Consider the following 27556-nt stretch of genomic DNA (forward strand, 5'->3'; position numbering starts at 1 on the left):
TTGCATTGGGGGATTAACAGTCTACAATGTGAGCCCTCCTACAGTGGCTGTAATCATCCTTATACCAGTTAGTAGGATGGTTTGTCCCACACAATGGGATTAGGGTACAATGTCCCTCGCTCCCTCTTCCCTCATGGGCCATGAAATTCCCTAAGGAGTCAAAAGGCCAATACTGTTACTAATCAACCACTTGGGAGAGATATGGGGCATGGCTGGCAAGCATGGGAATGTATCCTGGGCATTCAACAGCAGTTTGGGAAGAGATGGGGAAAAAAAAAGAACACACACACAAACAAACACTTACATTTCTTGCATATATAATTTTATTATTTAAAAGTATGATGAAAATGGTTTCAGACGGCTTGAATGAAATGAATAGCATGTAATCCACTGACATATTTTACAGATTAAGCTAAATGTGTTTTTAAAAAAATCGTAGTACCATTCTGCAAAATTATTGAAGTCTAATATATATTATTTACATATTGAAGGCAAATGGGAGATGTACAGACAAATCAATTCAATACATAACATTATCTTAATGGTTTTGCAATAAATACCAATTTTCATTTTTTATGTACAAACAGGCAAAAAATGAATCATACAATGGAGTGAGATTTAACTTATTTACAGATTTCTAGTGCCTTTGAGAAGGAACAGGATTCAATTTTTGCCACAAACAACTGAAAAGGGAACAAAAAATAAATTAATGATTTTTTTTAAAGGCAGTACAGCTGCATATCACTTGGTTCAGATTGTTTTATGCAGAGAAACTTCAGGGGGTTGAAGAGAAAATATATTAAATTGACAGACTCCTGCATAAAAAAAGCTCTTCTCCAACTGAACTGAAATGTCAAGTACAAACAATCATACAGGGCACCTTACTGCCATTTTAACATGTGTTAACCCACTTTAAATATAGGGGAATTTGCACAAATTCTCAAAAAACTGGGATTGAACTAATTATAATTTCTACACAATAGTGAAAAGTTCTTCACACCAACAAAAACTTGAGGGAACAGGGAAAGGGGAAGAGAGACCATAGACAACAGCAGTTATTTTTCAAATTGACTAGACTTCTAAAGTTTGACAGACTAAAAAAACGTTATACATTAGGAAAAGCTGGATCAATAAATGCTTACAAAGCACCAAGGACTCTTTGGAAAATAGACTGATATATTTTAGTTTAAATTTGATAATTCCTTTCCAATTTAGATTCTCCATCTTTCAGATCTTACTGCTATTATTCTAGTGTCCCTTTTGCTACACAAATGTTTATAGTTCCTCTGCATATTAGACACTGGACTGAACCATGCATTCTACTTCCTCACAGAATTGCAATAAATTATAAACGGTAAAGCTTAAAAAAAATTAGCTTTGTGGAATTAAATAATTAAAGGTTTCAAATCCCTAGCCACCTTTACAGAGCTACAACCTTCATGCCAAAAATACAGCCTAAAACACAAAGTCTGAATGTAATTCACGCATTTCATTTTTGTTTAAAAAACTGGTTTCTTACCAAAAGGTACTTTTCAAATCTTAAAATATTGCAGAGTTCTTGGAGAAAAGCCAAGAATCCACGATAAAGTGTTTCACCTTACTGAAGCAGTGCTGTCACTAGGATTTTTAGCGATCATTTGATGGGCAAAGTTTGCGTTGAAAAACACCCAGGCAACACAGCCAGAGCTGTCATCCCTCTGAACGTGGCTCATGCGTGGGAATTGCATTTTTAGGCTGTGGAAAACACACGAGGATAAAGTACGGTGGTCATAGGTCTCATGCTGGTAAACATAGGAGCATTTTTAAAGGTAACAAATTAAAAAAGTGGGGGATTAAAAAGTGCATGGCCAAAACTGCAGTATGCAGCTGGTTTTTTTTTGTAGCATATTGGTACCAAGATGACTAGTGACAATACTGCTCAAGCAAACACAGTTATCATAACAGTGTAATGATCAGAAAGACCAGTGCTACCAAAAGGCTGTATTGCACTTCCATTGTTTCATTATTAAACCACAGTGCTTCTTGCAGTACTGCATGTACAAAAATAAATAAATACAGTACAAAATAAATAAAAACTGCACATGTAATACTTAAGGTACAGTATTACAAAAAGTTACTTATTAACTTCCTGTTATTTAAGACCTTGTCTCAAGTTGGCTTTATCAATGTACTTTGCACCAACAAATTAAAATTTGCTAGGCTCGGCCGTAGTTAAGACTTTGCATAGTAAGTCAGTCAATTGTGCATTAGCCATTTGCCATTCAAAGAATTTTATCTTGTAGGGATATATAGAACATATATATATGCAAGTGTTAAATCAAGGGGAAAAAAAGTGCTGGAAATGCAAAGCAGGTCAATCAGTGCAAGTCAGGCTAAGTGAAGAAACTTCACTGGAACTCAGTATCGGTTACCATTAAAACTTCTATACCAATAGATCCATTTGTACATTTCCAGCATTGTGTTTTTTTATTCCAATTGTGCAATCTGCCTTCACTAACTAAATATTAATTGGATTGCAATCCCTTCCTGCCAAAGAATACAGAGATTCAAATCTCACTTAATCATATAGAAATGTGAATAGAAACCTGCAAGTTTTCTTTATATCAAATGTGCACATTTCCTATATATCCAGGTTCTAGTCATCAGACAACAATCAGAAGAGGTCAAAGATTTTCCTATTGGGGAAGTCAACTAATACAACAGATTTAAAAGGTTAATACAGCATCAATGCACTTGTCATTAGCACAAGTGGATATATATCACTGTCTTAGATGCTGCCATATCTACTTTTGGTAGAGGACCCAAAAATAAAGCTTGGAATCAACTAGCAATCAGAATCCAGACCAAGTTATGGTAGCCAACTGCACTGTCGCACAAGTTGGAATCTTAGTATCAGAGGCAGTTCAAAACATGGACTGAAAATTCTCACCCTGGTGGTCCTATTTGCTTCATCTTTCCTTATCTGTGTTAGCTCCTCTAGACTAACATCTTCTTTGAGATCTCTGCACTCCTCCAGTTCTGGTCTTTCATGGCAACAGGATTTCCTTCACTTTACCAATATCAGCCATCTAAGCCCCAAACTCCAGAATTTTCTCCTTAAATCTTCACACCACTCTCTCATGATCTTCAAAATTTACTTCTTTCACCAAGCTATAGGTCACCTGTTGTACATGTCCTTAATTGGCTGTTAAATGTTGTCTGATAATTCTATTTAAGCATTTTGGGACCTTTTACTTCATTAAAAAGGTGCAATGTAAAATCAAGTTGTGTCGAGACAACTTCAAGCACGCTTTCACTGGACAATTTCAATCACCAGTCAGGAGAGAAGCAGCGACAAGTTTCACAGCTTAAAAATAATTCTCACCCAATTATCAATGATTATTGGATTTAATGCAGATGTGAATCAATGCATGTGTGAACAAGGCTAATTTCTAACTTGAAATAATGTACTATTATGGGGGCTACCAAAATGGCTTACTGCACAATGTACAGCATAAATGCCAGAAGCATTCCAGGTTCAATGGCTGATTAGATTTGAGTTAGTTGATCTCAGCCAGACTGAGGGTGAAAACTGGGACGCTCCCATGGGCTTCAATCTGCGTGGCTATAATCTACGTAGGTCAGGGTACCCATTCTGACAGAGATCCTGACACCCTCAGTAAGGGCACGTGGACACAGTGGTGCAAGAGCATGGTGATAGACCTGCCTGCTTAAACAGCACACTATGTAGGTTCATGGGTTCATGTGGTGCAGGCATTGGAATGAGGTTATAAAAGGACCAGCAGCAACACGTAATTGTAGCCTTGAGTGGGTTGTTGCTTTCAGATTTCAGACTGGGGCGGAGGAGAAACAAAAGCATAGTACAGCACGTAGTATGAAAGAAAGGTGATCAGGGCTGAAGGAAACAAAAAGATTATTCTTTGAATAGGATTGGTCACAAAGACGTCAAGTTATTTTCCAAATAATTTTAGCTGCCAGATGTCCACTGATAAGAAGCCAAACATGTCAAGACTTCTTCCATTTCCACTTTAAGTGTCATCAGTAAGTTATCATTTCTGTCTCGCTCATCACTAAAGTACCACTGATATTCAGCATGGATGAGTCACTATCACAATACACTCAATCCATTATCTTTCTGCTTTAAACAATATATAGCTCTCTCTTACAAATCATTACCATTTGATGAACAGAAGCTATCACTCCCACTTCTCCAAGTTGAAGAATCATTTTGCCATTTGTAGCCTTGCTAGATCCACAGCTGATACAGAATGATCCTTGACTTGGAATTTCGATTAATTCTGCAATCACTTCTCCCAATATATCAGTCATTTCATAAAAGATATATATCAATTATCTTTGTAAAGAAATTTGGAACCAGTCACTTCAATAATTGGGTATCAAACCTTCACAGTTTCCATTATAGACGTTTTGATGGCTTCCTCAAGATGCTGACTGTCTGGGAAAGGTGTTGGGGGCTCTGGGAATGAATCTGCTGTGATTGGCTCAGCCAGACCAATCAGAGACTCCAAGAAGCAGCTGCCTGGGTCAGCAGCCTGGGAGAAACTGGGAAAGCCAGGGAACTGAAACTGCAGCGTTGGACAATTGTCCATGTTCTCGTAGTCCTTCTGTGAATTGTGAAACGATCCGTAGTTGAACTCCGAGAATGACTGGAAAAATTCGAAGGAGTCAGTCGATAGGCTGAGGTCAGTGTAGCTTTTTGTGGTCTGCTCTGCACAATGAACTGTGGGGTAAATGTGGCTATTGCCCTGGGTTGGAGCTATGTCACCCAGGGGGAAGCTGCCTTCCTGATTGGCATTCTCATCCAAGCTGGGCAAGTGATTAGTGTAGTATTCAGTGTTGAACTTGAAGCTTTCCATGCCACAGTGCTGGTCACCAGTTTCACAGAAAAAGTCAGAGGGGTTAAAGTAAGGAAAGCCATCCTGGTTCTCAGCATCATTGCCACACTCGTTATCAGAATCGTTAAAATGGAGTATTCGGGCCAGTCCATCATCATCAATGTCTGCTGTTTGGTGAGACTGTGGTGCATTATCTAGGAAACGGTCATTGCTTACCTCATCTACCTCCTCACTGTAATTTGATGAGCTGGAGTCAGTCATGTCACTGCTACAGCTGTTATCCTCGCTGTCATCGGACTCCTCGCTGAAGTGAAAGGCTGGTGTTAAGGAGGCACTTCTGTCTTGGAATGCAGCCTTGTCTGCTGTGTAGCCATACTGCTGGGAATTTTCCAAGCGTGGCATGTCTGACTCGCCATTCTTATTTTCACCATTTGATTGTCTTTTCTCCAAGTCCAACTTCATGATGGTGTGGATGAAGTGTGTCTGTACTCGGGCAGAGTTGAACTCTATCCTCCCCTTTGTGTTACCACAACCGTCCTTTGTACAACCACAGGGAAAAGACATGCGATCCATCTGTACAATAAAAAAATGCACAAAGTAAGCATTTAGGAACATCCATCAGCACAGGAACAGGAGTAGGCCATTCAATCTCCAAGTTTGTTCTGCAAATCAATAAAATTACAGTTTGTATCTAACTATTCATGATCCTTGGCTTTATATCCGCCGCCGCCACCACAGTGAGCTGAATTCCGTAAGAACATAATCCCTGTCCTCCTCAAATGTTGGGGTGGGGAATTGGGTAAGCCCACTTAAAGGAAACACCAAACTACCCAACATCCACTTTACATAGGCTAGAGAGAAGACTTTTTGCCTCTGACGTAAAGGAAGTCCTGGCTCAAAGCAGTGTTGGATTAGGATAATCGTATTGGGGTTTAGCCAGATGACCAGCTGCAGACCTCAGTAAAGGGAGGTGAGGTTTTGAAGTCATTGGGGAAGGGTAACCTGGGAGTTATGGGGGTCTCTAAATGGGTGCAGGGGACACAGAGGGACCCCAGCCCACACATGACCATCTGCACAGGGAAATCTGCTGCGATGAAACCTTTAGTGGGAAACAACTGCTTTCTTAAAAGGGCTCAATTGGCCCAACGGCAGCCACCAAAACAGCCCATAGTACAACTTGCCAACAAATAGGAAACTCTGGTCATTGTAGATTAAATCTTCAATGAATGCAAAATTAACATAGGATTCATCTCATCAGAACAGTAGCAGAGTATTCAGGCCCTTAAGCAACTTCATCTATTCACTTAGACCATATATCTTAATTCCTTCTCTACCTCAATGCAGTTTGTAGAATCTTTCAGTGTAACATAAGCAGTTCATATTCAAATCATTGTGCAAAGGTTTGGATAACACTGATGAGGCATTAAGTATAGCTATGCCTTTTACAGGGTTTCAATTGTTAGTTTATTGATGCCCAAACTAATAGACCATCCTACACTGGCCGGAGTGATGCATCAGAATAACATAAGGGCAAGAGTAGGCCTACAGACCCCAGCAGCACACTGCCACAGTGGTTAGCATTGGCTCACACCACCAGGGACCTGGGTTTGAACGCCAGCTTGGATCACTCTCTATGGAGTTTGCACATTCTCCCTGTGTCTGCATGGGTTTCCTCCGGATGCTCTGGTTTCCTCCCACAGTCCAAAGATGTGCAGGTCAGGTTGATTGGCTATACTAAATTGCCATTTAGTGTCAGGGGGACTAGCAAGGTAAATATGCGGGGCTACGAGAATAGGGGCTGGGTGGGACTGTAATCGGTACAGACTCAATGGACCGAATGGCCTCCTCCTGCACTGTAGGGATTCTATGAAAATCAAAGGGGTTTCAAAATACTGTAGCAGCCATTAATGAAGTGCTTTTTTTAAAAATTTATCCAAATAAAGAACAGCTATTTTAAAGCCCCATACTGCTCAAACACCAGAGCTGTTGATTTCAACATTTATATCTCTATATAATTAAACATTTTGCATTTGGAACACACTGGGATTAGCATACAACTCAATAAAATGTGTTAGCTGTTGACAAGACAGGCTATGTAGACAAATCTAGAATCAAGAAACTGCACTGTAAGCTTTAGCCCCTCAGGCTACCCAATTACTTAACCTACATTTTAATGGTTGGAAGCAGAGCTGCTCTCTTACCTTGTCATACAGGTTTTTCCTCTTTTAATATAAATTTGGAGGATTACTTATGAAACCAGTGCTGGTTTTTACAAGCAATGATTCCTTATAACTACCACAGGATTAAAATAGCAACAGTAGCAGCAAAGTATACTTAGGCCTGGTTGTTGCATGGCTACAAGTCTTGGGTGTGCTACCAATTCTGAGTCAGCAGATTGCCTGCTGGAAAAGAGCAGTGAGGCAAGGAGGGGTGGTGTGTTTCAGCAAGATGTGTGCTCCCCTGCATGCTCTCCACCACCCCCCCCACCAACCCCAACACCCCCTCCACCCCATGTTCATACTTGATCTGCTTTTTGGAGACACAGACACCAGAAGGGCAGGCTCAGAGGCTGAATTAACAACACAGGCAGAATCAATGGTTTGCAGATCTTATTTTAAAAATAGCTGGAGCTTCAAAACACAATTAAAAATCAAATTGTAATAAGTCCATTCATTCATATGATATAGGAGCAGAATTAGGCAATTTGGCCCATCGAGTCTGCTCTGTCATTCGATCGTGGCTGATACGCTCCTCATCCCCATTTTCCTGCCTTCTCCCCATAACCCATTAAAAACCTGTCTCGCTCCCCTTTAAAATTTACTCACTGTCCCAGCATCCACTGCACTTTGGGGATAGCAAATTCCACAGATTCGCAACCCTTTGGGAGAAGTAGTTTCTCCTCAACTCTGTTTTAAATTTGTTGCCCCTTACCCTAAGACTATGACCCCTCATCCTAGAATTTTCCACAAGAGGAAGCCACCTGTTCCACATCTACTTTATCCATACCTTTATGCCTCAATTTGATCTCCCCTCATTCTTCTAAATTTCAGAGTATAGGCCTACACTGTTCAATCTCTAATGAAGGAAACCAAAATGTCAAATGCCACATTGGAAAGCATACAGATGTCTCAGTATAAAATTAAGCATTTAATCAGCTGCTCACTTACTTGGCATTTAATTCCGGCCAGATTACAACTGCAAGTCTCTGGTTCACAGAACCCCTTGCAGTCACAACCACAGTCCTCACGCGACATTCGGATTGCATTCAGCTCCCGTTTTTCCTCTCTGTCGATTTTCTTCACCCCAGCTGCTTTCAGCAGAATGTGTCGTTTCTTAGCCGGGTACGGCTGGGGGAAGAAGTTGCTATCCAGCTCCACCTCCCCGACATCAATGTCATCATCGGAGATGTCATCCACGGTGAGCCGGTCAGCTTGTTCAGAGTCAGCAGTACCATTTTTCGTCAACTATTTTGAGGTGGAGAGAAAGGGGTGTTATTTTCCTCTCCCAAAATTAAACCCAGTGATTAACAATTTTCTTCAGCAGCACTGAAATGTCTCCAGGTATTTTAAGTTTGCAGCACAAGGAGGCATTATCCTACCCCACCAAACTATCCAATTATCGTGGAGGTAAACTGAACTTGCATCATAAGAATGTAACATAACAAAGAGTAGGAGTAGGCCGACAGACCCCAGGAGCCCACTTCATCATTCAAGAAGATCATAGCTGATCTTCAGCTGCAACTCCACTTTCTGCTGAATCCCTCGATCCTTCAGTTCCCAGAGAGTCTAAATATCTGTTAAGTCTCAGCCTGAGGTATATAGCCCCATGGGGTGGAGAATTACAAAGATTTACAGCACTTGGAAGAAATTTCTTTATCTCTTAGTCTTAAGTCACCAATCGCTCATCCTGATCTCTAGTTGTAGACACTGTAGCCAGGAAAATAGCACCTCAGCATCAAAGTATAGTGTTCTAATGTGCTTAAGGAGATCATCTCTCATTCTTCTAAACTTAGGAGACTACAGGCCCATTCTACTCTATCTCTCTTCACAGGACAGCTCTCATCCAGGAATGATAATTAACTCCTGGATTACAAATCTAGCAACACAACTACTTGACTACCATCTCCAGGCATCATACCTGCAGCTTTAAAGAATCCAGCTTCTGTTCTTTCAAAAGCTCCTTGATTTTCTCCCAGCGAACGAGCTCCTGCTCTTTGGCAAACTCTGCAAGCGTGTACTGTCGGCACGAACTATGCTTATTGGCCATCCCCAGGGTGCAGCCACCCTGGCTTGGAACACTAGTGAATCCCTGACACCGTGCAAAATAGAACACGACAACACGGTCAAACTGGACATTGTTCTTTCTCATGCGTTTAGATCTCTTCAGGATGGGTACAGCTGCAAAATCAAGGAGGAAAGAGAAAATAACATTAATAAGCATTTAGCTGCAAATGGATTTAATTAAAGGGGATGCTTTCAGCATGCCTTTTAAAAAAGCTAAACCTCAAGAAAGTGCTTTAGCAATGTCAGAGAATCTCACAAACTTTTGAAATGCAATCACCTGTGCGACACAAGGACTCACAGCAGTCAGTCGGTACACAGTAAACTGTGTTTAACTAATCAGATCTGGTTTTGCTTGTTGTTTTGAAGATTGTTAGATAAATGCTCTTCTTTGAATCGTGCCAAATTAATTGTGCTAAATGATCATTTAAGTATTTAAGTCAACCAAAATGGACAAAGTTGGCCAATTTGGGAGAGGGGGGGGGAAGCTATGGCAGCAGTTGTGATCTTCTCCTGGGGGGGGGGGTTGCACAAGCATGCACACACTTATTTAAACCAACAGCAAGAAAGTAAAGTACAAAAATTTCAACAGAAGACCGAACTTTTTTTAATAAAATGAAAACAAGCAAATAGAGGAAGCAGCTATTCTAGACATCAGGAGCCTCAGCAGATGACTTAATACTGAGAAAATGCCTAACTGTAATTAGATTTCCTGACAGTTTCAGTTTCAAGGAACTCAGATGCTCTGCTGTCTATAGAAAGCTAATTTCAGTCCAATTTCAAGCAGATTTTTAGGATGAAGACTTATTACAAATGCTTTTAGCATGAGTTTCTCTTTTAAATATATCAATAACATAACGTAAACCATCCCTCCATTTCTACCCAGTTCTCACTGCAGTACAGCAATAGAAGACAACCCTGTTGCTATGAGTACCACACCCTACTATAGCTGTCTCTTCATCCAAGAAGCTATATTTCCACATGCAAATCTAAGCACTTCAATCATTAAGGTACACAGACCAGCCTTGCTCTCAATCCAATATGGCTCAGCACCACCATTGTTGCACTACCTACTGTGGTTAACTAGGCACAGAATTTCCTGTGACCCTTGGTCAGTGTGGACTGAATTTGCCCATTCTGTCCAAGTACGAGAGTTTCTGATCTCAGCTGGGCTGGCAAGCCTCTTCACGTGGCCCCAATTAAACCAATCAGGTACTAACTTAATAGGTTACATGGGTAAACTCTCAAGTTCGCGTCTACTGGTTTGTGATGAGTGATTTATGCTTTCTCCTCAGAAAACAGAAGTATGTAATGGGGCAGGAGGAAAATAAAAGCAATTGTGGGTGCTCAAAGTTAAAATGGCGGTGCGGGCCCGTTGGGCTGAAGGGCCTGTTTCCCGTGCTGTGTTGTTCTTTGTACTCTCTCAAAGAAGTTTTTAAGACCCGTTTCTACTCATAACTTTAACATAAACCCCCTTTTCAGGGAGCAGGACAATAACATTGTAGTTGCTGGAATTCACCAATCACTTCATCTCTACAACACCTTTAACGAAGGGAAACATCCAAAAGCAGCACCTAGAAGTATAATCAGGCAAAAGTTGACACAGAGCCATAAGTAATTATATTAGCTTGATGAAAGAGATGGCTTTCAATGAGGTCTTAAAAAGGAGTGGACAGTGTGCGAGTGAGCATGAGAATGAGCCACAGACATGAGCAAATATGCACATTTCCATTTTTCAGTACAAACTATTACAGAAAGTTCTAGTCTTCATTAGTAACATTTGTTTGAAGCTTCAGTGTCGCAAATCAAATATGGAGCTCTTTCCCTCCAATTATTGACTGTCTGAGATAATTAAATCTTCTTGGTCGGTTGGCTCATTGGGCAGAGAGAAAAAATGTTGCCATAAAGATCAAAACTCAGGGCCATTATGTAAGTCACTAATAAATGCAATACAGAATTTAAGGTAAACTTCTTTACCCAGGGAATAATTAGATGATTGAACGCATTACCACAAGAAAAGTCAGGGCAACTCATTTAAAATAAGTTAAATGAATGCTAGGTAAACACAAGATGGTAAGGAAAAGGAGGATATATTGATTGGCTCAGATGAAAAAAGACAGGGAAGAGATTCATAGGAAAACAAAAACTGAACCTTTTGGGCTGAATGGTCTGTTTCTGAGTTGATTATACTATTTTATGTATTTAAGTTGACACTTCCATTTTTAATCTATGATGTTTCATATCATCAATGTTGATAAGGGTAGGAGAAAAGTTGAACAAAATTAAGTAGTGAACTGCCAAGCTTAATTAAAGAGGAAAATAGTAATTAGGAAGGGTAACAGATTTGGATGTTTTGAAGTTCTGGGAAATAAATAAATAAAAGTCAAAGACTTTTAATTGGATTTAATAGGCATGGCAGTGAATCCATTCACAAGCTTGCTGTAGCCATTCTTGGAATTCAGCTTGATTCAAATCCAACCCTTGCCTGTTGTTGGGGTTCTGGGCTTAAATTCCCTCCAGAAGCATTACCCGGAGGATGTATTTATGTTGAGAACACCAACACCTTGCAATGTTAATTAAGCTCCTTAACTGTGAATTGGACATGTGTTGAGTTGAGTACTTACGGGTAAATGGTGTTGAAGGGAAAGTTGCACTACTTCTGGCTGCCCACGTTTCCGCACATGAGCTGTCGTCATCAGAGTCCCAGCTGGAGGACAAGGAACAAGATGAAGCGGCAGAGGACGATGAAGAGGAGGAAGAGGATGATGATGGAGAAGATGAGTAACAGGGATCATCTTCCACTTCTTCAAACTTTCGTTTCAGAACTCCACTCATGGCAAAATGTGGTTTGGTCACAGTTCTGTTTAAAAATCAGCACAGAGAAAAAAAGACAATGAAGAGTTTGTCTACCTCATACCATTCACCACGCAGCCACACTTGAATGTTTGTATAAGATTTAAGCTTAAATTTAAGGATGATGCTTGCCAAGCTGTTATCTTGTACGCCAGTGCATAACAAAGTATTTCAATAGAATTACAACCCTCAGGTTGAGGTAGATATTTAGTTCCATCTTGACAAACCAGATCTTTGAGGAATGCCTTTACATTTCAGAGATCTTTTAAAAAAAAAATCACAGAAAATGAAATTATATTGATGCATACCAAAGACCATTAAAACAAAAGGAAAGGGAGGAGACAGAATGAATTTAAGCAGAGACAAGTTCTCATTGTATCCTGTCACTGTTGCATAGGCTTCTTCATTCAAGAGTGAGGATGGTAGCTTCATGGTTAGTTTACTGGATTAGCATTCAAAAGTCTGGCCTTAACCCAAAGAACATCAGTTCAAATTCCACCGCAGTAGTTTGAGACTTTCAATTTCATAAAATACCTGGCTACATAAAGCTGACACTGGTACAACTGACTATAAAGCTGTTAAATTTTACACTAGTGTCCTTTTGAGAAGAAACCAAGCTTCCTTTGTCCAGGTTGCAAACAATACTAAAATAGGTGGGAAAGCAAGTTTCAGAGGGGAAATAAGAAATTTACAAATGGATATGGTTAGACAAGTGGGCCAAAGTTTAGCACTTGGAATTTAATGTAGATAAGTGAGAGATTATCCAGTTTGGACAGAGGAATAAAGAGGCAAATTATCAAAATGGAGAGAAACTTCAAAATGCCTCAGTGCAGAGGGATCTGGGTGTCCTCATGCACGAGTTGCAGGAATTTAGTATGCAGGTACAGCAGGTAATGAGAAAGGCAAATGGAACTTTGGCATTAATTGCTAATGGAATAGAATATAAAAGTAGGGAGGTGCTGTTGCAATTATATGGGGCATTGGTGAGATCATATCTGGAGTACTGCCCAGAGGTTGAGCAATTTATACTCAGTTTAGAAGAATGAGAGAAGCTCTTATTGTGGTACAGAAGATGCTAAGGAAATTGGCAGTATAGATGTAGAGCAGATGTTTCTCCTTGTTGGGCACTGTAGAATGAGAGACCATAGATTTGGGCTAAGGAGTGACAGATTTAAAGCAGAAATAAGGAGGAATTCCTTCAATCAAAAGTTGTGAATCTGTGGAATTCTTTACCCCAGATGCAGTGGATGTCAGAACATTTGGAGGAGATGGGTAGATTTATAATTAGTAGAGGGATAAAGGGTTATGGCCAACCACGCCCATCTCTTCCCCAACTAAAACCCCAAGTCGTGTTCCCCCAGTCCAACCGAAACCCCCAATTAATAAAAAGAATTTCTAAAAAGAGGTTGCTTTTTAGAAATAGAAACATAACTATGGCCTGAACTGCAATCTGGATATCCCTGCTAATTGCCTAGTGAGGAAAGGAGATCACCCAACATTGGACTTGATCAAACTAATCCCAATCTTCTAGGGTCAAATTCTGGTCTGTATTGAGCTAGTTGATCACATTGCAGGGAAGGCAGCAGCAACTTGGTCATGCAACAATTGATCCCATCCTTCCTGGCTGGGTGAAGAGAAAAATCATCTTAGGTTCTTGCTCCAGTCAGTTTGAGTGCTTGGCAAAAATCAGTCCAACTGTCACTACATTTGAGTTGTCAACTGACATTTGTGTGGAGTATCAACATAAACGCTACTCTTAGGTGGTTCTATTGCTCTGTTTCCGAATGATGGAAAGCAAACCTGAAACAGGTGATTTTTTAAAAATTGTATTCTTTCTGGGAATATACATGATTGGGCATTTCATCTCCCTCCTTAGATTCCCTATAAGTAAATGATTTACAGTTAACCATGGAACATGGACTAGTACAACAAGTAAACCAGACTGCACAGGGCATACATAGCTTTCCTCATCCCCAAAAAATTAGTTAACAGTTTTGGTCATCTTTTCTTGATGCAAGCCTACAAATGATCAGATCTGTTGAATTTGATGCAAGCCTACAAATGATCAGATCTGTTGAATTCAGTAACGATCAATGACAAAGCTGTAATTGCTGGCAACTGCTCAAACTCTTCTGGGTTAAATGCAATTGCATATTTTTGAACCAAAAACTTATGTTTCAACTTGCATACATAACCCATGTTGCATTTCAGTGTAGTAATGTGCTACAATGTTGGGGATTTTTTTTTGTATGAGCCAATCAGGTAAGAATCCTAAAGCTCTATTCAAAGATGAGTATTCTGACAAACATTTATCCCTCAGAAAACACCCAAGACAGGTTATATGACATCTCATAGCATTATGATTTTAAAACTTGATTCTTGGGGCATGACACTAATCATCCATCTCTAATTGGAGAATAAAATGGTGGTGAACTGTCTTCTCAAACTGCAACCCATGTAAAAGTGGTACTGGCAGGGAGTTACGGCTTTGACCCTTTAACGGTGAAGTGTAAACAGTGCACTAGAGTTTTGTCATTGAACTAAACGACTGGCTTTGCAGGGCGCTGGATATGTACCGAGTAATTTGATACAACACAACAAATACTCGTAAACACAGCTTACTCATTGGTGTCAGTACAGGCTCAAGAACTTCCCACACATGACTCAGTACAGTACACTCAATAATGTAACCAGATGACTTGCACTCCCTTTACCAGAATGATTCTGCAACCTTTGCAGCCTGCATGTGGGTGGAAGTGACTTTCTATGGAAGACTCATCTGATCTATTCCTGCAAGATTCCACAATGATTCATGCAATGTGCATGTGAGTAAACCTCTACTGAAATAAAATTAAATACAAGCCTACTGTGTGATAACACAGGGCAAAAAAAAACAAGGAGGGTGTTGTGGGAGTGTTCAGAGAAAATATGATAAAAGTTGACATTCAGCATGAAACATAGGATAGTCCTTTGAAAGTTATTCTTGGATTTTCCAATAGACTACTTAAAGTGGTTCATTGAGTGAGAATGTCAAGAGACAAAAGATCTACCGATGTATCATAAACACTGCATGTACTAAGCTTTGTCATCTATACAAATGAGTAATGAAACAGGTATTTGTACAGATGTGACTTGGGCAAGTGAATTTTTCCCCCTCTATAGAGTAGGCAGCAATTCCAAGTCTTAAGAGGATACCACGGGATGTGTTAAACCATAATGGTTTTAGCATCCTGGAATCATCCTGGGTAAAACTGAGGAACATAAATCCTTGCGGGATATAGCTCTAGAGCTACAGCGGCAGACAGGAACACCTCCACAGCTGTGGCTCCTGTGTTGCTCTACGCAAGATGGTGCAAATTACTCTTGAGACTGGCATTGTCCCATGGCATATTTAGTGTATTGATATCAATGCAAAATAAAACTACACTAAAGCCAATATGTTATCCTATTGTACTTGTATTTAATCTTAACTCATTACTCTAGGATCCTTACAATCAGCAACATTATTGATATTACACTCCAGACAATGATTCAAAAGTTCACTCACAATCCAAGATGGGAAGGGATTTTGTACAGTTCAACTGAACAAGATGTCAGACGTTTTATAAATTTTAATTTATTTACTGCAACATAGTGAAGGATTGGGCCTCAGCTTAGTAATAGCATTCTCTCCTTGAAGTCAGAAGGTTATGGATTCAAGTCCCACTCCAGACGACACTTGACTACATAATCTAGGACAATACTTCACTGGAGTATAGAAGGGCTGCTGCGCAGTGTTTGGATGAAACATTAACTGAGGCCCCGTCTTCCCAGTCCAATGTAAAAGATCCCATGGCATCATTCCAATAGTAGCAAGTGTCAAAGGCAAAATGTATTCCTCAGCCAATGCTGCTAAACAATTGCAACGTGCACAAATTGATGTACAGAATTGATGTACAGTGATTATACCTCAAAAGTACTAGGTGATTTTCTGAGTTTGTGAAAGGTACTGTATAAATGTTAATCTTTTCTCACTAGTGTAACTCATTTGTCTTTGGTGTCGAGAATGGTTAAACACATCTGAAGTCAGTGTTTGAGTGGCTAAATCAGACGTCCTGCTTATCAATCCTAGACAAATATCCAAAACAGTTCCAGTAAGTGCTATGATGCAGTTACTAGCAGACGTTGCTATTGCCTGGCAACACAAGGGCTGGGACAACTGGGAAAATATAACATTTTATCAGTGATTCATCATGGAGCATGCGTTAGCATTCGCTGAGCAGGATGACAGCTTTGGTGTTTTTCCATAGAATCTGGGAGTTAACTGTACTCAAACAGTTGGCCAGATTCCAGGCTCAAAGTCAGGACGATACTGAACAGTAAGATCTCGCTCACCGTAAATACCTCAGTGCTATTGCCACATCATAATCTAAAAGAGCAAAGGTGGAGTTGAATGAATTAAATCCTTTTGTAACTGATGGGCTGACTAATTTTTTTTAAAAAAAAAGCAGTCGTAAGAGATCTGCATCCTCTCGCAATTCAAAACCTGCTGCAAATCTTATTCTCCCTTCCTCCACTGAATCCAATGACTACAAACCAGATATGTCGGCATGACCAGAGTTTCAACTGTTTCAGTTTTACCACACTCTCCCTCCCCCATCCAAAAGAAACAAGGCCAATATCAATACCCTGAAATGTGCAAGTGTTGGGTGCTAAATTGACCACAGTACAGCTGACGGGACTGGTTTCTTGCGATGCTCTTAAATATTCTCACATCACTCACTCAACAGCCACCACAAGTGACATGCAACTTGCTCTCGTACTCAAAATAAACACAAGTCAACAGATATAAGCCAAGCTTCAGCTAGCAAAGAATGATTCTCCTGCCAGCTTCTGCTACTGTTCAAGTGGAGACCAAAAAGTTTTACACATTAGGTTTCGCTGAATCTCAGTAACTGGACTGTACAGTGTAAGAGTTTAAGGCCGAGGAAAGCAAGAGAGAAACAACTTTTCAGGCTGACCAGTGAACATCTAAAACTGTTGTCTGTCTGTGTTTACTTGCAGTGTTACTTCAGTCTCATGCTGTCTTGATTGAAGTGGTTTGAATATATGCAACATGCAAGGAACATGGCACAGAACCATACTTTTAACAGGGATATTTATGGATGGAAAAGACATCTTTCTTTGCAATTATTTCAGAATGACATGTCTACAGGATTAGCTGAATATCAAGTGCATTTTAATTTCTTACAACTGACAACTGGATTTGGAGCGAGTTAAAGGTTATCGAACCACATCAAAAATTACAGTGGTTAGTAGCAACACTGCTTTGAATCAACAGGACTGATATTATAATGAGTAGTGATAGGCGGAGAAATGTTGAGCTGACATAAAGCTAATATTTATTTGCTTTAGTGAAAATATTACACTGAGCACCATATATGGTGTGATATTAAAAAAATGGTTTGCATTTAGATAGCACCTTTCGTGAAATCAGATGTCCCAACCTACTTTATAAACTATTAAATATCTTTAAGTGTAGTCCTGACTACAATGTAAGAAATGCAACAGCCAATCTGAAATCAGGAAGATTCAAAATGCAATGAGGTAATAACCAGAAAATCTCTAAGGCAATGTTGCTGACAGATCTGTCAAAGTCCTCTTTTCTTCTTTAAAATGTCCCATGAAATAATTTATGTCCATCTAAGATACCTGATTGAACCTCTGTTTAACTCTTCATACACATCTCCAACACTGCCATTCCCTCTGTACTGCACTAGAGTGACAGTATAGTTTTGGTGCTCAAGTCCCTGGAGTAGGACTTAAACTTAGAACCTTCTGATTCAGAAGCAGCCGTGGCACCAGAGTCAAGGTTGACTCACTTATGTACCTACTGCAGTCACAGAGTGCTCATGGTGGGGTACAGAATTCAATAATGAGGCAGCAATATTGCAGACTGCTCTGACATCTATAGTGTTCAACTTTGAATGCTCTTGCATCTGCACCTATCCAGGCAATGGTGAGCATTTGATCATACTATATTTATGGGGAGACGAAAGCCTAGTGGTATTACCACTAGATGTTGCTTGATGACATTACTACTTTTTCCATTACTAAGCTAAAGATTGTAAGATAGCACTGGGGGAAATTGGCCAGGTTAGATTTTCCGCACTTTTTCTGTTGTATTGACAGATTTCCAATGTCTGCCATTGTGCTACAGATGAACATCCTCGTTACCATTAAGCACCTCAAACCATCTTTCATTCCCTAAACAGCTCATGCCAAGAGCAAGGACAGTATTTTAAAAAAAATGTGAACTTTCCAATCTTTCCAAAGTATCACTTTTCCCTCCAGAAGAAATGCTAACATTTTCTGTTTTATCCGACACTAAGTGACAACTGGGATGGGGGCAATTCCCTCTGGTAATGTTGGCAGTCAGTTCTTTCCTTCCTGGCTTTAATCCAAAACAGATGGAGCCTCTTGGTTCACATGCTATGGCTTGTGGAAAATAGGTAACTCACTGGAGAAATTAGGCAATTTACTGCTGGACCTGTACAGAAATGTTCCATTAAACAGACACTAGTGATTTTTTAAAAAATAAAGTGTCGGGTTCCCAATCAGCTCAAGTTCTGAGGAGTTGTTGTAACAAGGGTAGAATAAAATGTTCCATAGACACTGCCCTCTGGTGGCACAACAACATCTGCAACCTAGTTTTCACATTCACAGAGGATGAAAAAAAATAGCTTTGTACCCTGCCTCTACTGCCAAAGAACATTCTGTTCCTTGGCTCCAGCTCTCCCTCATTCATTCCATTTAAACTGTCTGTTTTAGTAAAAATAAACAGTGGAACAGATAGAAGCCACAGGAATTTTCTGCTGGCTCTATGACTCCCACTCAGCCTGGAACAGTGCATTACAAGTATTTCACCCAGATGGGTTTGATATTCCCTTTATATAAAAGGGGGCAGTAGCATGGCAAGGGAGAGAGAGAAGAGTGGAAGGGAGTGCAGCTTAAAGAGACATGCACAACTACGATCACTTCCTTGCTCACTTTAACTAGGCAAAAGTGCGGAGAACTGCATCACATCCCCACAGTGCTCCACGGCCAATTAACTTTTTGAAGCATAGCCACTGTTAAGTAAACAAACGTGGTGACTGTACATTGCATAAAAAGATCCCACAAGCAGCAGATGCGATGGTTAGCCTGCAAATCTGGGGTGGTGATCAAGGTGAGAATTCTGAAAAACTCCTTACCAGCAACAGGCAGACATGGCTTCAGTTTAAAGTTCCACCTAAATGACTCTTAATATAATGCACCCCTGGCACTGCACTGAAGCAGCAGCCTAGACCAAGCCTCAAGTCTTTGAGGGGAACTTTTTTTTTTAAACTCCATCCTTAAAGTTACAAAGCCAATGCTCAGAATGGACCAAGTAAACCCTAATCTATTCCTTGCTCACTCCAAAAACCAAATTTAAGTTCCAATTGAATCCAATCCATAGTCCCTATAAAACAAGGCGCAAGCTGACGAGGTGATTATACCCCATCTTGGACTTGACCTTGCCAAAAGGCTGCTTCAACCAACTGAGTCAAATTGTCAGTTAATCTAGACAGAGAGAAGCATGCATTGACAATACATAACCTGGCACTGAGATGCTGAGCCCACTTTTAGTTAGGGAAGTCAAATTGGCTTTTCATCTCACCACTCTAGTGGTTTGAGCTACAATTGAGCCACGGAGTCAATGGTGTCTGAGGAATGCAGAATTAGCTTTTCCTCAGGCAGTGGAGGACTTGAATTCAGCAACCCTGGGGAAGGCAGGATGGGGAAGATGTGACAGAGTTCAAAAAGAAATAAAAGTTTAGGATCCCTCCCATTCTAATGACCTTTACAGGAAAATACAACAGAATGTGCAATATTGCGGCTCTACAAGAGCCAGCAAGAAACTCAAAGAAAGCTTCCATAAGAATCAGGGATCAAAAGTACCCCCCAAGACTAATCATTCATATCAAACAGCCTCACAACATATCATCTGAATACACGTGGATCATACTCCTGTAACCTGAAAAAAAAGTGGTTGAGGGTAGAAAAAGAACAAAAGACACCCAACCCAATCAAGATAAATAAAAGCCTCCTGCCTTCAACAGCGCATTAATGGACTCAGGTTCTGCATGACATTGATACAGTGCTTGCAGTCACCTGAACTCAGATACATTACAGCCTTGGAACACATTCCAAACCGTGTGGAACCCGACAACACACCAAATGCATTACAAGTGATCGACTAAAGAGGCTGCCTCAACTCTCGAAACCCTTTGCCTTGCGTATGGAGAAGAGCAAAATGAGAACCCTCCCAAACACAAATCCAAACAACCTTGCAGTACTGTGGTCAAAGCAATTTAGTAACAGCTCTGATTTGAATCGTTCTCTGCTGTCATTCACATCACCAGGGGAAAAAAAAAGGGTTTTTAAACAGGATTATTAAAATTAACAAAGTAGAAAGTCATCTTTCATTATCATAGTATCCTTACTCCTCCTCGGGTGAAATACTCTATACTTGCATCAAATACTATAGAGACATCTTTCACCTCCAGAAAGCACTCTCCCATTTAGCCTCAATCATTGATTTGCAATAATTTCCTGATCTGAAGTAGAGTATGTCTCCAGCAAAATTACTTCTGTTTCAGCAAAATACCTAAAATGAGCCCCAGAGCAAAACATCAGGTGGTTTTATCTTGTATTTTAAAATCAGTCTCAGAGTTAACAACAATACACTCATCTACACCCCAAAGTCATTTGACTTACTTGTGCAGCAATCTTTCCTCTTCCTCCTGTCCTTACTTGTTTTGGCACTTTCAGTGCCCTCCTTTGCCAATGATCAGAATCAGCAGGCCACAAGGTCAAACTATACAAGAGTCATTGTCTTCTTCCTCTACATTCTCCAATGCCCCTGGAGATGAAATGCTTTGTGCTCTCATCATACTGAGATCTATATGCACTGATGAATATTTCACCTTTTCTTCTCCCCATTTCAAGAAATCTGGCGGATGGAAATAACAGTGGCTGACTGTAAAATACATGGACGTGACTTAGCCCTAGAGCCTGCTCTGCCATTCAATAAACTTCAACCCACATTTCTGCCTACCCCCAATAACCTTTCTCCCCCTTGTAACAGTGGAATACAGCATTGTACCTGATCCTAATAAATCAATATACACATCATTCCAGGGAGGACAGGTAGCCTGGTGGTGGAATAGGGAGTAACAAGACAACAACAACAACTTGAACATAGTAAAACATCACAAGGTGCTTCACATATGTAACTAGTCAAAAAATGACACTAAACCAAAGTAGGAGATATCAGTACATACAATTGATGTTTCACTCTCTCAAAAGTACTATATAAAATACAAGTTGTTGTTATCCATAGCCATCCTCAGTTCATGAGTCATTTCTAATTAGTAGGATGGAAACTTCTTTATAACACAAAAAGCACACTTTCTGGCCATTGAACGTGCATGCAAACTCATACCATCCTGACTTATGCTATCAGGACGCTATCACAGACTTGTGAGCTGACATCTACATTGGATGATCTGCTAATCACGCAAAGCTGGGTTAATGCAACAAGGCTGCTGCACCATGGTCAGCCAATTAAAATGCAGAATAATATTAGGCGGTCATGCAGGGAAAGTTCAAAGGAGGCGAGGGCCAAGTTGTTCTTCAAACACAAAGATGTAGGTGTTTGGCATGCACTGCTAGGAGTGGTGGTGGAGTCAGATACGAGACAGGCTTTTAGATAAGCACATGAACATGCAAGGAATAGAGGGATATAGACCAAGAGCAGGCAGCTGGGACTAGTTTAATTTGGTGTTATGTTTGGCACATGGGCTGAAAGGCCTGTTCCTGTGCTGTACTGTTTTATGTTCTAGAACTGCTTTGGCATCCCACGAGAAAATGAGTTTCAGTATTCCCAATTGGCAGGTTAGGAATCAAGAGTTGAATGAGAGTGAAAGAAAGAAAGGTCGGCAAATGGGATGCTAAGAATTCCCTATAACTCCACTCCTTTGAAAGTGAAGTTACTGTCAGCAGTAAGGTAAAACAGTTTTGAGAGGTGTGGCTGTACAAGTAGTTAAACCTGTTTCTATTTGCACAGGGAAGTTCATTCCCAGCTGTTGATGCATTCACTGTTGGGTCTCCAATCGGAAATTCTCAAGTTGGTCAAAAGAAAAGATAGTTTATACATCATGCACCTGCATTATAGCATTTAAAAACAAATGCCAATCAGGTTTTAAAAAATTAGTAGAAAAAGAAACACTTGAAAAAATCCATATGTCCAATGATTAATTTTATAGTTTACCACCTTCAAATAGCTTCATAAATCATCTGCCGTTAAAGCACCTAGCATGCATTTTTCATTAAGAAACAATGGAAAGAGCACTGCAGCCTGCAAACGCAGCATGCCAAGGGCAATATGTTCTATTACTGTAAACCCATTTACAGAACCATAAACCTGAAGTGGTTGGGAAATTTACTGTGGTTTTAATAAAACTACAAATGATGCACAATACAAGTGCCTCGTCACAATTAAAAAAAAGTTATAGATTTCTCTGAATGGTTCTATGCACAGAGCTATACAGCACAGGAAGGACTTAGATGTGGTCTGTTTTGAGTCTGCTTCTCTCAACTGGGTCAACAATGGAGTAGGATTGGTATTCTGCAAGGTCGGTTTCAGCACTCGAGGGGATGGGATGGAGTCAGGATGTCTGCTCCTGTTTGCTAACCTAGGAACAATTCTTGGGAGGTCTGAGGCATCAAAAAGCTAATTATTGCACATCCACCTGGACTTAAGCCAGAGAAGTCCATTTTGATAATGATCCGTAGCTGTCCAAAGAGAGGCCCAAGCTATGGGTTCAAATCCCAGCACAACAGCTAGTAGAATTCAGCTTTAATTAGTAAATCTGGAACGGAAAGCTCATCTCAGTAATGACAAATATCAATTCTTGTAAAAACTCATCCACTTCCCTAATGTCCTTTAGGAAAGGAAACCTACCATCTTTACCCAGCCTGGCCTACATGTGACTCAGACCCACAGTAACATAGTTGACTCTTAACTGCCCTTTGAAATGACCTGCAATACCACTCAGTTCAAGGACAATTAGGGATGGATAACAAATCCTGGCCTTACCAGGAATGCTCTCATCCCCAAAACAAACAAAACATAAATCACATTTCTGGTTTACTACAACCTTTATGGCACGCTTCAGTTGAATCTTGGCATTTCAGAGGGCAATAGTCCTGCCAAAAGCAACTTGCAGCATTGAGGTCCAACACAAAGAAAGGAAGTACTTGCATGACCAGAAGTACTTGCTTTACATTGCACTTTTTTTTGGGCTCAGGAAGAGACTCTCAAAATTTGACATACAAAGTGTCATTCATATAGGCAAATCATTTCCATTTATTCGCAGCATGTTGGTGTCACTGGTAAGTCTGTCATTTACTGTCCATCTCAGAGACAGTTAGGAGTCAGTCACATTATGGGATGAGAGAGTCATATATAGACAAAACTGAGGAAGGACACTAAGTTGCTTTCCCTAAAAGAACAAACCAGCTGAGTTTTACGAGACAGCTTTTCATGGTCACTTTTACTAATTTTTTTTAATTCTTAAATATATTGAATGAGAAATCACTCTCTTGATTACTAATCCTGCAATTTAACCATTGCACCACATTACCCGATATGCTCCCATTTCTTCCCTGTACTAAGTCATAAAGAGGTGGTGAATATGTAAAATGGCAACAAGTTATACATCAGTAAGCTACAATGTCTTAACAACAACCTTCTGAAAATGAAAATGTGCGAAGATCCTCAATAAATTGCCAATAGCTCATCTTGTACGCCACTGTTCTTTTCAGAAAACTGACACACTTAGCAACAGAAGAGAATGTGAAAACCAATTAAAGGAAACTTTATGTTGCACCTCCTATTGTTACGGTCAGCACATTTCTTCCCCTTCGTCTCTGCCAAAAAAACTTGCACATTTTCGTTTCTACTGCACAACAAAATGATTCTCTTGTTAAGGCAGCTGGCTCTGAACCAACCAGCACGAGACTTCAGTTCCTTTCTCACCTCCTCCCTCCAGCTGTGCATGCCAAACAGAAGGGGGAAAAATTGCCAAATTTAGAATATATAGTGGCAATTTGCTCAAGAAAATTGCTAAATGGAAAAAAGGTAGAACATTGTGGTGGGGGGAATGAATAAGTGAGAAAGGCCCTGGGTGGAGAGTAAAGAATAAGGGTGGGAGAATAGTTGAAGAATGCACAGTATTTTCAGTGAAACAGATTGAACAGTACTCCTGGGATTAATAACTATCATGCTCTACTGCTGATTAATTATTTAGTCAGGCCAAACTGTAATTACAGCTGTTCCTCACAAGGTGCCACAAACACATCTTACAAGCTATCCTGAGCTTCACACCACCCTAAATTTAAAGGCAAATACTTTTCCAGCTTGCTTATTTTACTATATTTAGAACAGGCTGCTTCTGAAGTCAATCTTGATGAACGTGCATTAGTCTCCCACAATTGGTGAGATGTATCTGATGGCATGTCACAACAGAAAAGGACAATTCCTGTACCTTGGATATGGGAAAACTCTGAGCGCTTCACAGGGCACGAGGAAAGAAACAAAAAAAGGTTCCCAAGACAAAGGATGACTAAAAACTTAGCGGAGGAAGTGGGTTTTAAGGAGGATCTTGAAAGGAAAGAGAGAAGAGGCCAAAATGTTTACTGAGGGAATTCTGGAGAATTAAGACTTTGGTGGGGAATGATGGGATGGAGTCTTGAAAGAAAGGTTATTTTCATGGGCCTCAGAAATTGCTGCCAAAGGGAATCTCCATTAGGCCTTCAACAGTTCTTTATCTGGACATGGGACATGTGACATGTAAAGGAAAGCAGCATCCATCGGTTGGTTGCACATCTACCGAGTGCAGCAGAAAAACATTTGAGTCCAAACTCACAGCTAAAATATTTATTCTGATCAAGAAATGCCCTGAAAGGAGATTTTGGAGAATTGAAATTCTTGGAAGCCTTTAAAATTTACATTCCCCAGAATCTCAGAACCACAAGAAATTTGAACTTTCAGCAATTTAGTTAAATCCAGACAAAGATTTAGTAACTTTTTGGCAAGGCCCTTGCACATTTAAGACTTATGTTATTTTCACAATGAAAGGATTATTCCCAGCTTTAAAATTATAGGGTGGAAGAAACTCCCAAAACTTTTTTTAAAAAAAGTCACTAGGCCATGTCCAACACTCTCACTCTGGCTGACTTTGGATTTGACCCACTCTCCCCAAATCAATGGTGCAAAATCCTACCCTTGTATAAAATCTCTACTATGCAGGAGAAGGCTACTTAGCCCTTTGAACTGGCACTGACACCAATCTATCCCCTAACCCCATGTTTACCCCTGCTAATCCCCCTGACACTGAGGGGCAATTTTGCACAGCCAATCAACCTAGCCTGCACATCTTTAGGGTAGATAATATGGAGATGCCAGTGACCTCTCATGACATTTTTGGAGCGTGGGGGGAAACCGGAATTCCATATTCTAGAATGCATTTCCTAAACAGCCTTATTATCCATTATCAAAATCTCTCTCTCCTCCCTCATTTCTCCCAATTGCTGACTTGGTGTCTGAATCCTCTTCAAAGCAGCAAGGCATCTTTGGGCTTTTTTTCCCTTCAAATTACTAGCACTAAAAGCAAACTGCTGTTGCTATTTTACCTTTTGATCAATTCAAAACACCAAACTGGGGGCAAAAGTAATAGCCATCCTTGTAGGGATATGAAAATGTGACTTTGTGGAAAAATTCTTTTTGAAAATTATGCTTCACAATTAAATCTGCATCCACAAAAAGGTAAATTTATCTCAACAGAAGAAATGTAGACGGCAGAACAGAATTGAGACAGAATGGGAAAAGGATGTGAATTAAAAGGAGTTGGCAAATCCATGTTTTTTTTAAAACAGTGCATAGCATTCCTAAAGAACAAACCAGCCAACCTGCTACAGAGAACGCAAGAGGGAAAAAATTCACAGTGATTTGTTAATTTGCACAGTGGAACTGATTCAGTTATAAGAGCAGACACAGCATGGATCTTAGCCTCTTCAAGACTGATCATTATCTCCCATCACTGTTGACTGAGGCGGCTTAATTAAGCTCCTTTGAAGTCAACCTTTCAAATACCTCTACATTACACAGACGGATAAAACACTGAAAAACTTACAATCAGAAACATGTCTGTAAAGATCTTACTTTTAAAAAAATGATGAGTACCAGAGTACTTTATTGAAGGCCAGAAGATCACCAATGTTTGCTGGAAATTATCTTAAGAGCCAAGACGACTCATTGTGGCATATTTGGAATTTAACAAGAACTACATACAGGACTTCTGAGAATTACTACTTTGGCACCAATATTGAGAGCATGACCTAACCCGCCTCCTTTCAGTTTGTTCCTCCAAAAAGATACAGCAAGTTAAAATTATATTTTTAAATCAAGGAGCACAGTTTTTGGAAAATGTATACTGTATGAGACAAAGTATTCAGTTAAAGTAACAAATCTTTCCAATAAAAAGGACAATTAAATCTGTTCACAGCATCTGTGTAAAACGTAAATCTCGCTGTGTGTGTAAAATGAATCTGCTCACAGCGAGTACGGGTATATGTGTATCTGACTGTTACACGATGCAGTAGTTCCACTCAGCATAAACTCAGACATCCTACTACTCCAGGTTACTAAGGCAACATATTTTTTCTGTCTAGCAACTCGCAGGAACAGTCTGAACCTACTGAATAAGCACTTTTTTGGAACAAGAACAAAATTGCATTCAGCCCTGTCCAGACACAAATAAATATATATTTCATGCAGATATACAGCCATTTACCAAAATAAAGATATAAATATACATTCATTCCACAGCTACTTCACATTAAAGCGACACTGTAACACCCTATCTGACAAGTAGTGCTACATACATACCATCCAAGTTGACTATCTAACTCCGGCAGGCAGACTGCATACCAGAAATTCTATGAAATCTTATAACATAAGAAGAGGGGGGAAAAAAAAACTTACCTCTTGAGAATTCCCAAGGTTTGATAATCACCATTAATTTGAAAGAAAATTTGAGGACGGAAAAATAATTTAAAATAAAATAGATTTGAGAGTCGAATCTCTTTTTAAATAAGAAAAAAAATAGTAGGTTTTATGTTCTCATGTTAAGGCTGACTGGAGGAGTGAGCTGTTGGGGAGTTGGTGGTCCCTGAATCTTCACAGGAATAGGGGAGTGGGGAGACACTGGGGGCTGTTGGCCCGACTTAGACACTACCCCGGGAGAGGGACGAGGGGGAAGGTTAGCGGAGTTGGTGCCCAGGAGCGAATGACAGGGAGCGGCAAAGCTGGAGCTGCTGCTGCTGCTCCTCTGGCTCCGAGCGGACTGGAGAAGGAGGAGGAGGGGAGGAGGAGGACGGAGCTGCAGCCTGAGCTTCGCCACTGACTGGCTCCCAGTGAGGTGACTCAGTTCCCCTCCTCCC

At 40.2% G+C, this 27556-nt stretch overlaps 1 protein-coding gene across 1 annotated transcript; it reads right to left on the minus strand.

Annotated features, from left to right (window-relative positions):
* Positions 1–313: 313 nt before the first annotated feature.
* On the minus strand, positions 314–27556 carry csrnp1b (cysteine-serine-rich nuclear protein 1b). Its single transcript, XM_080194531.1, has 5 exons — positions 27099–27556; positions 11761–11996; positions 8994–9253; positions 8024–8320; positions 314–5429 (listed from the first exon to the last, which is right to left on the minus strand). The coding sequence occupies exons 2-5, from the start codon at positions 11969–11971 to the stop codon at positions 4398–4400; spliced, it is 1800 nt and encodes a 599-aa protein (XP_080050657.1). The 5' UTR covers positions 11972–11996; positions 27099–27556; the 3' UTR covers positions 314–4397.

The sequence above is a fragment of the Carcharhinus amblyrhynchos genome, chromosome 8 (assembly GCF_965287045.1).
Source record: "Carcharhinus amblyrhynchos chromosome 8, sCarAmb.v2.hapA, whole genome shotgun sequence".
NCBI classification, from domain to species: Eukaryota; Metazoa; Chordata; class Chondrichthyes; order Carcharhiniformes; family Carcharhinidae; genus Carcharhinus; species Carcharhinus amblyrhynchos.

Excerpts from the sequence above, each read along its gene's own strand:
- csrnp1b (XM_080194531.1), bottom strand. The coding sequence starts at position 11,971 with ATGAGTGGAGTTCTGAAACGAAAGTTTGAAGAAGTGGAAGATGATCCC. Across the intron at positions 8,321-8,993 it reads TGGATTCTTTAAAGCTGCAG|TTGACGAAAAATGGTACTGC; the intron begins GTATGATGCCTG and ends ACCTCAAAATAG. Across the intron at positions 5,430-8,023 it reads TGGCCGGAATTAAATGCCAA|ATGGATCGCATGTCTTTTCC; the intron begins GTAAGTGAGCAG and ends TTTATTGTACAG.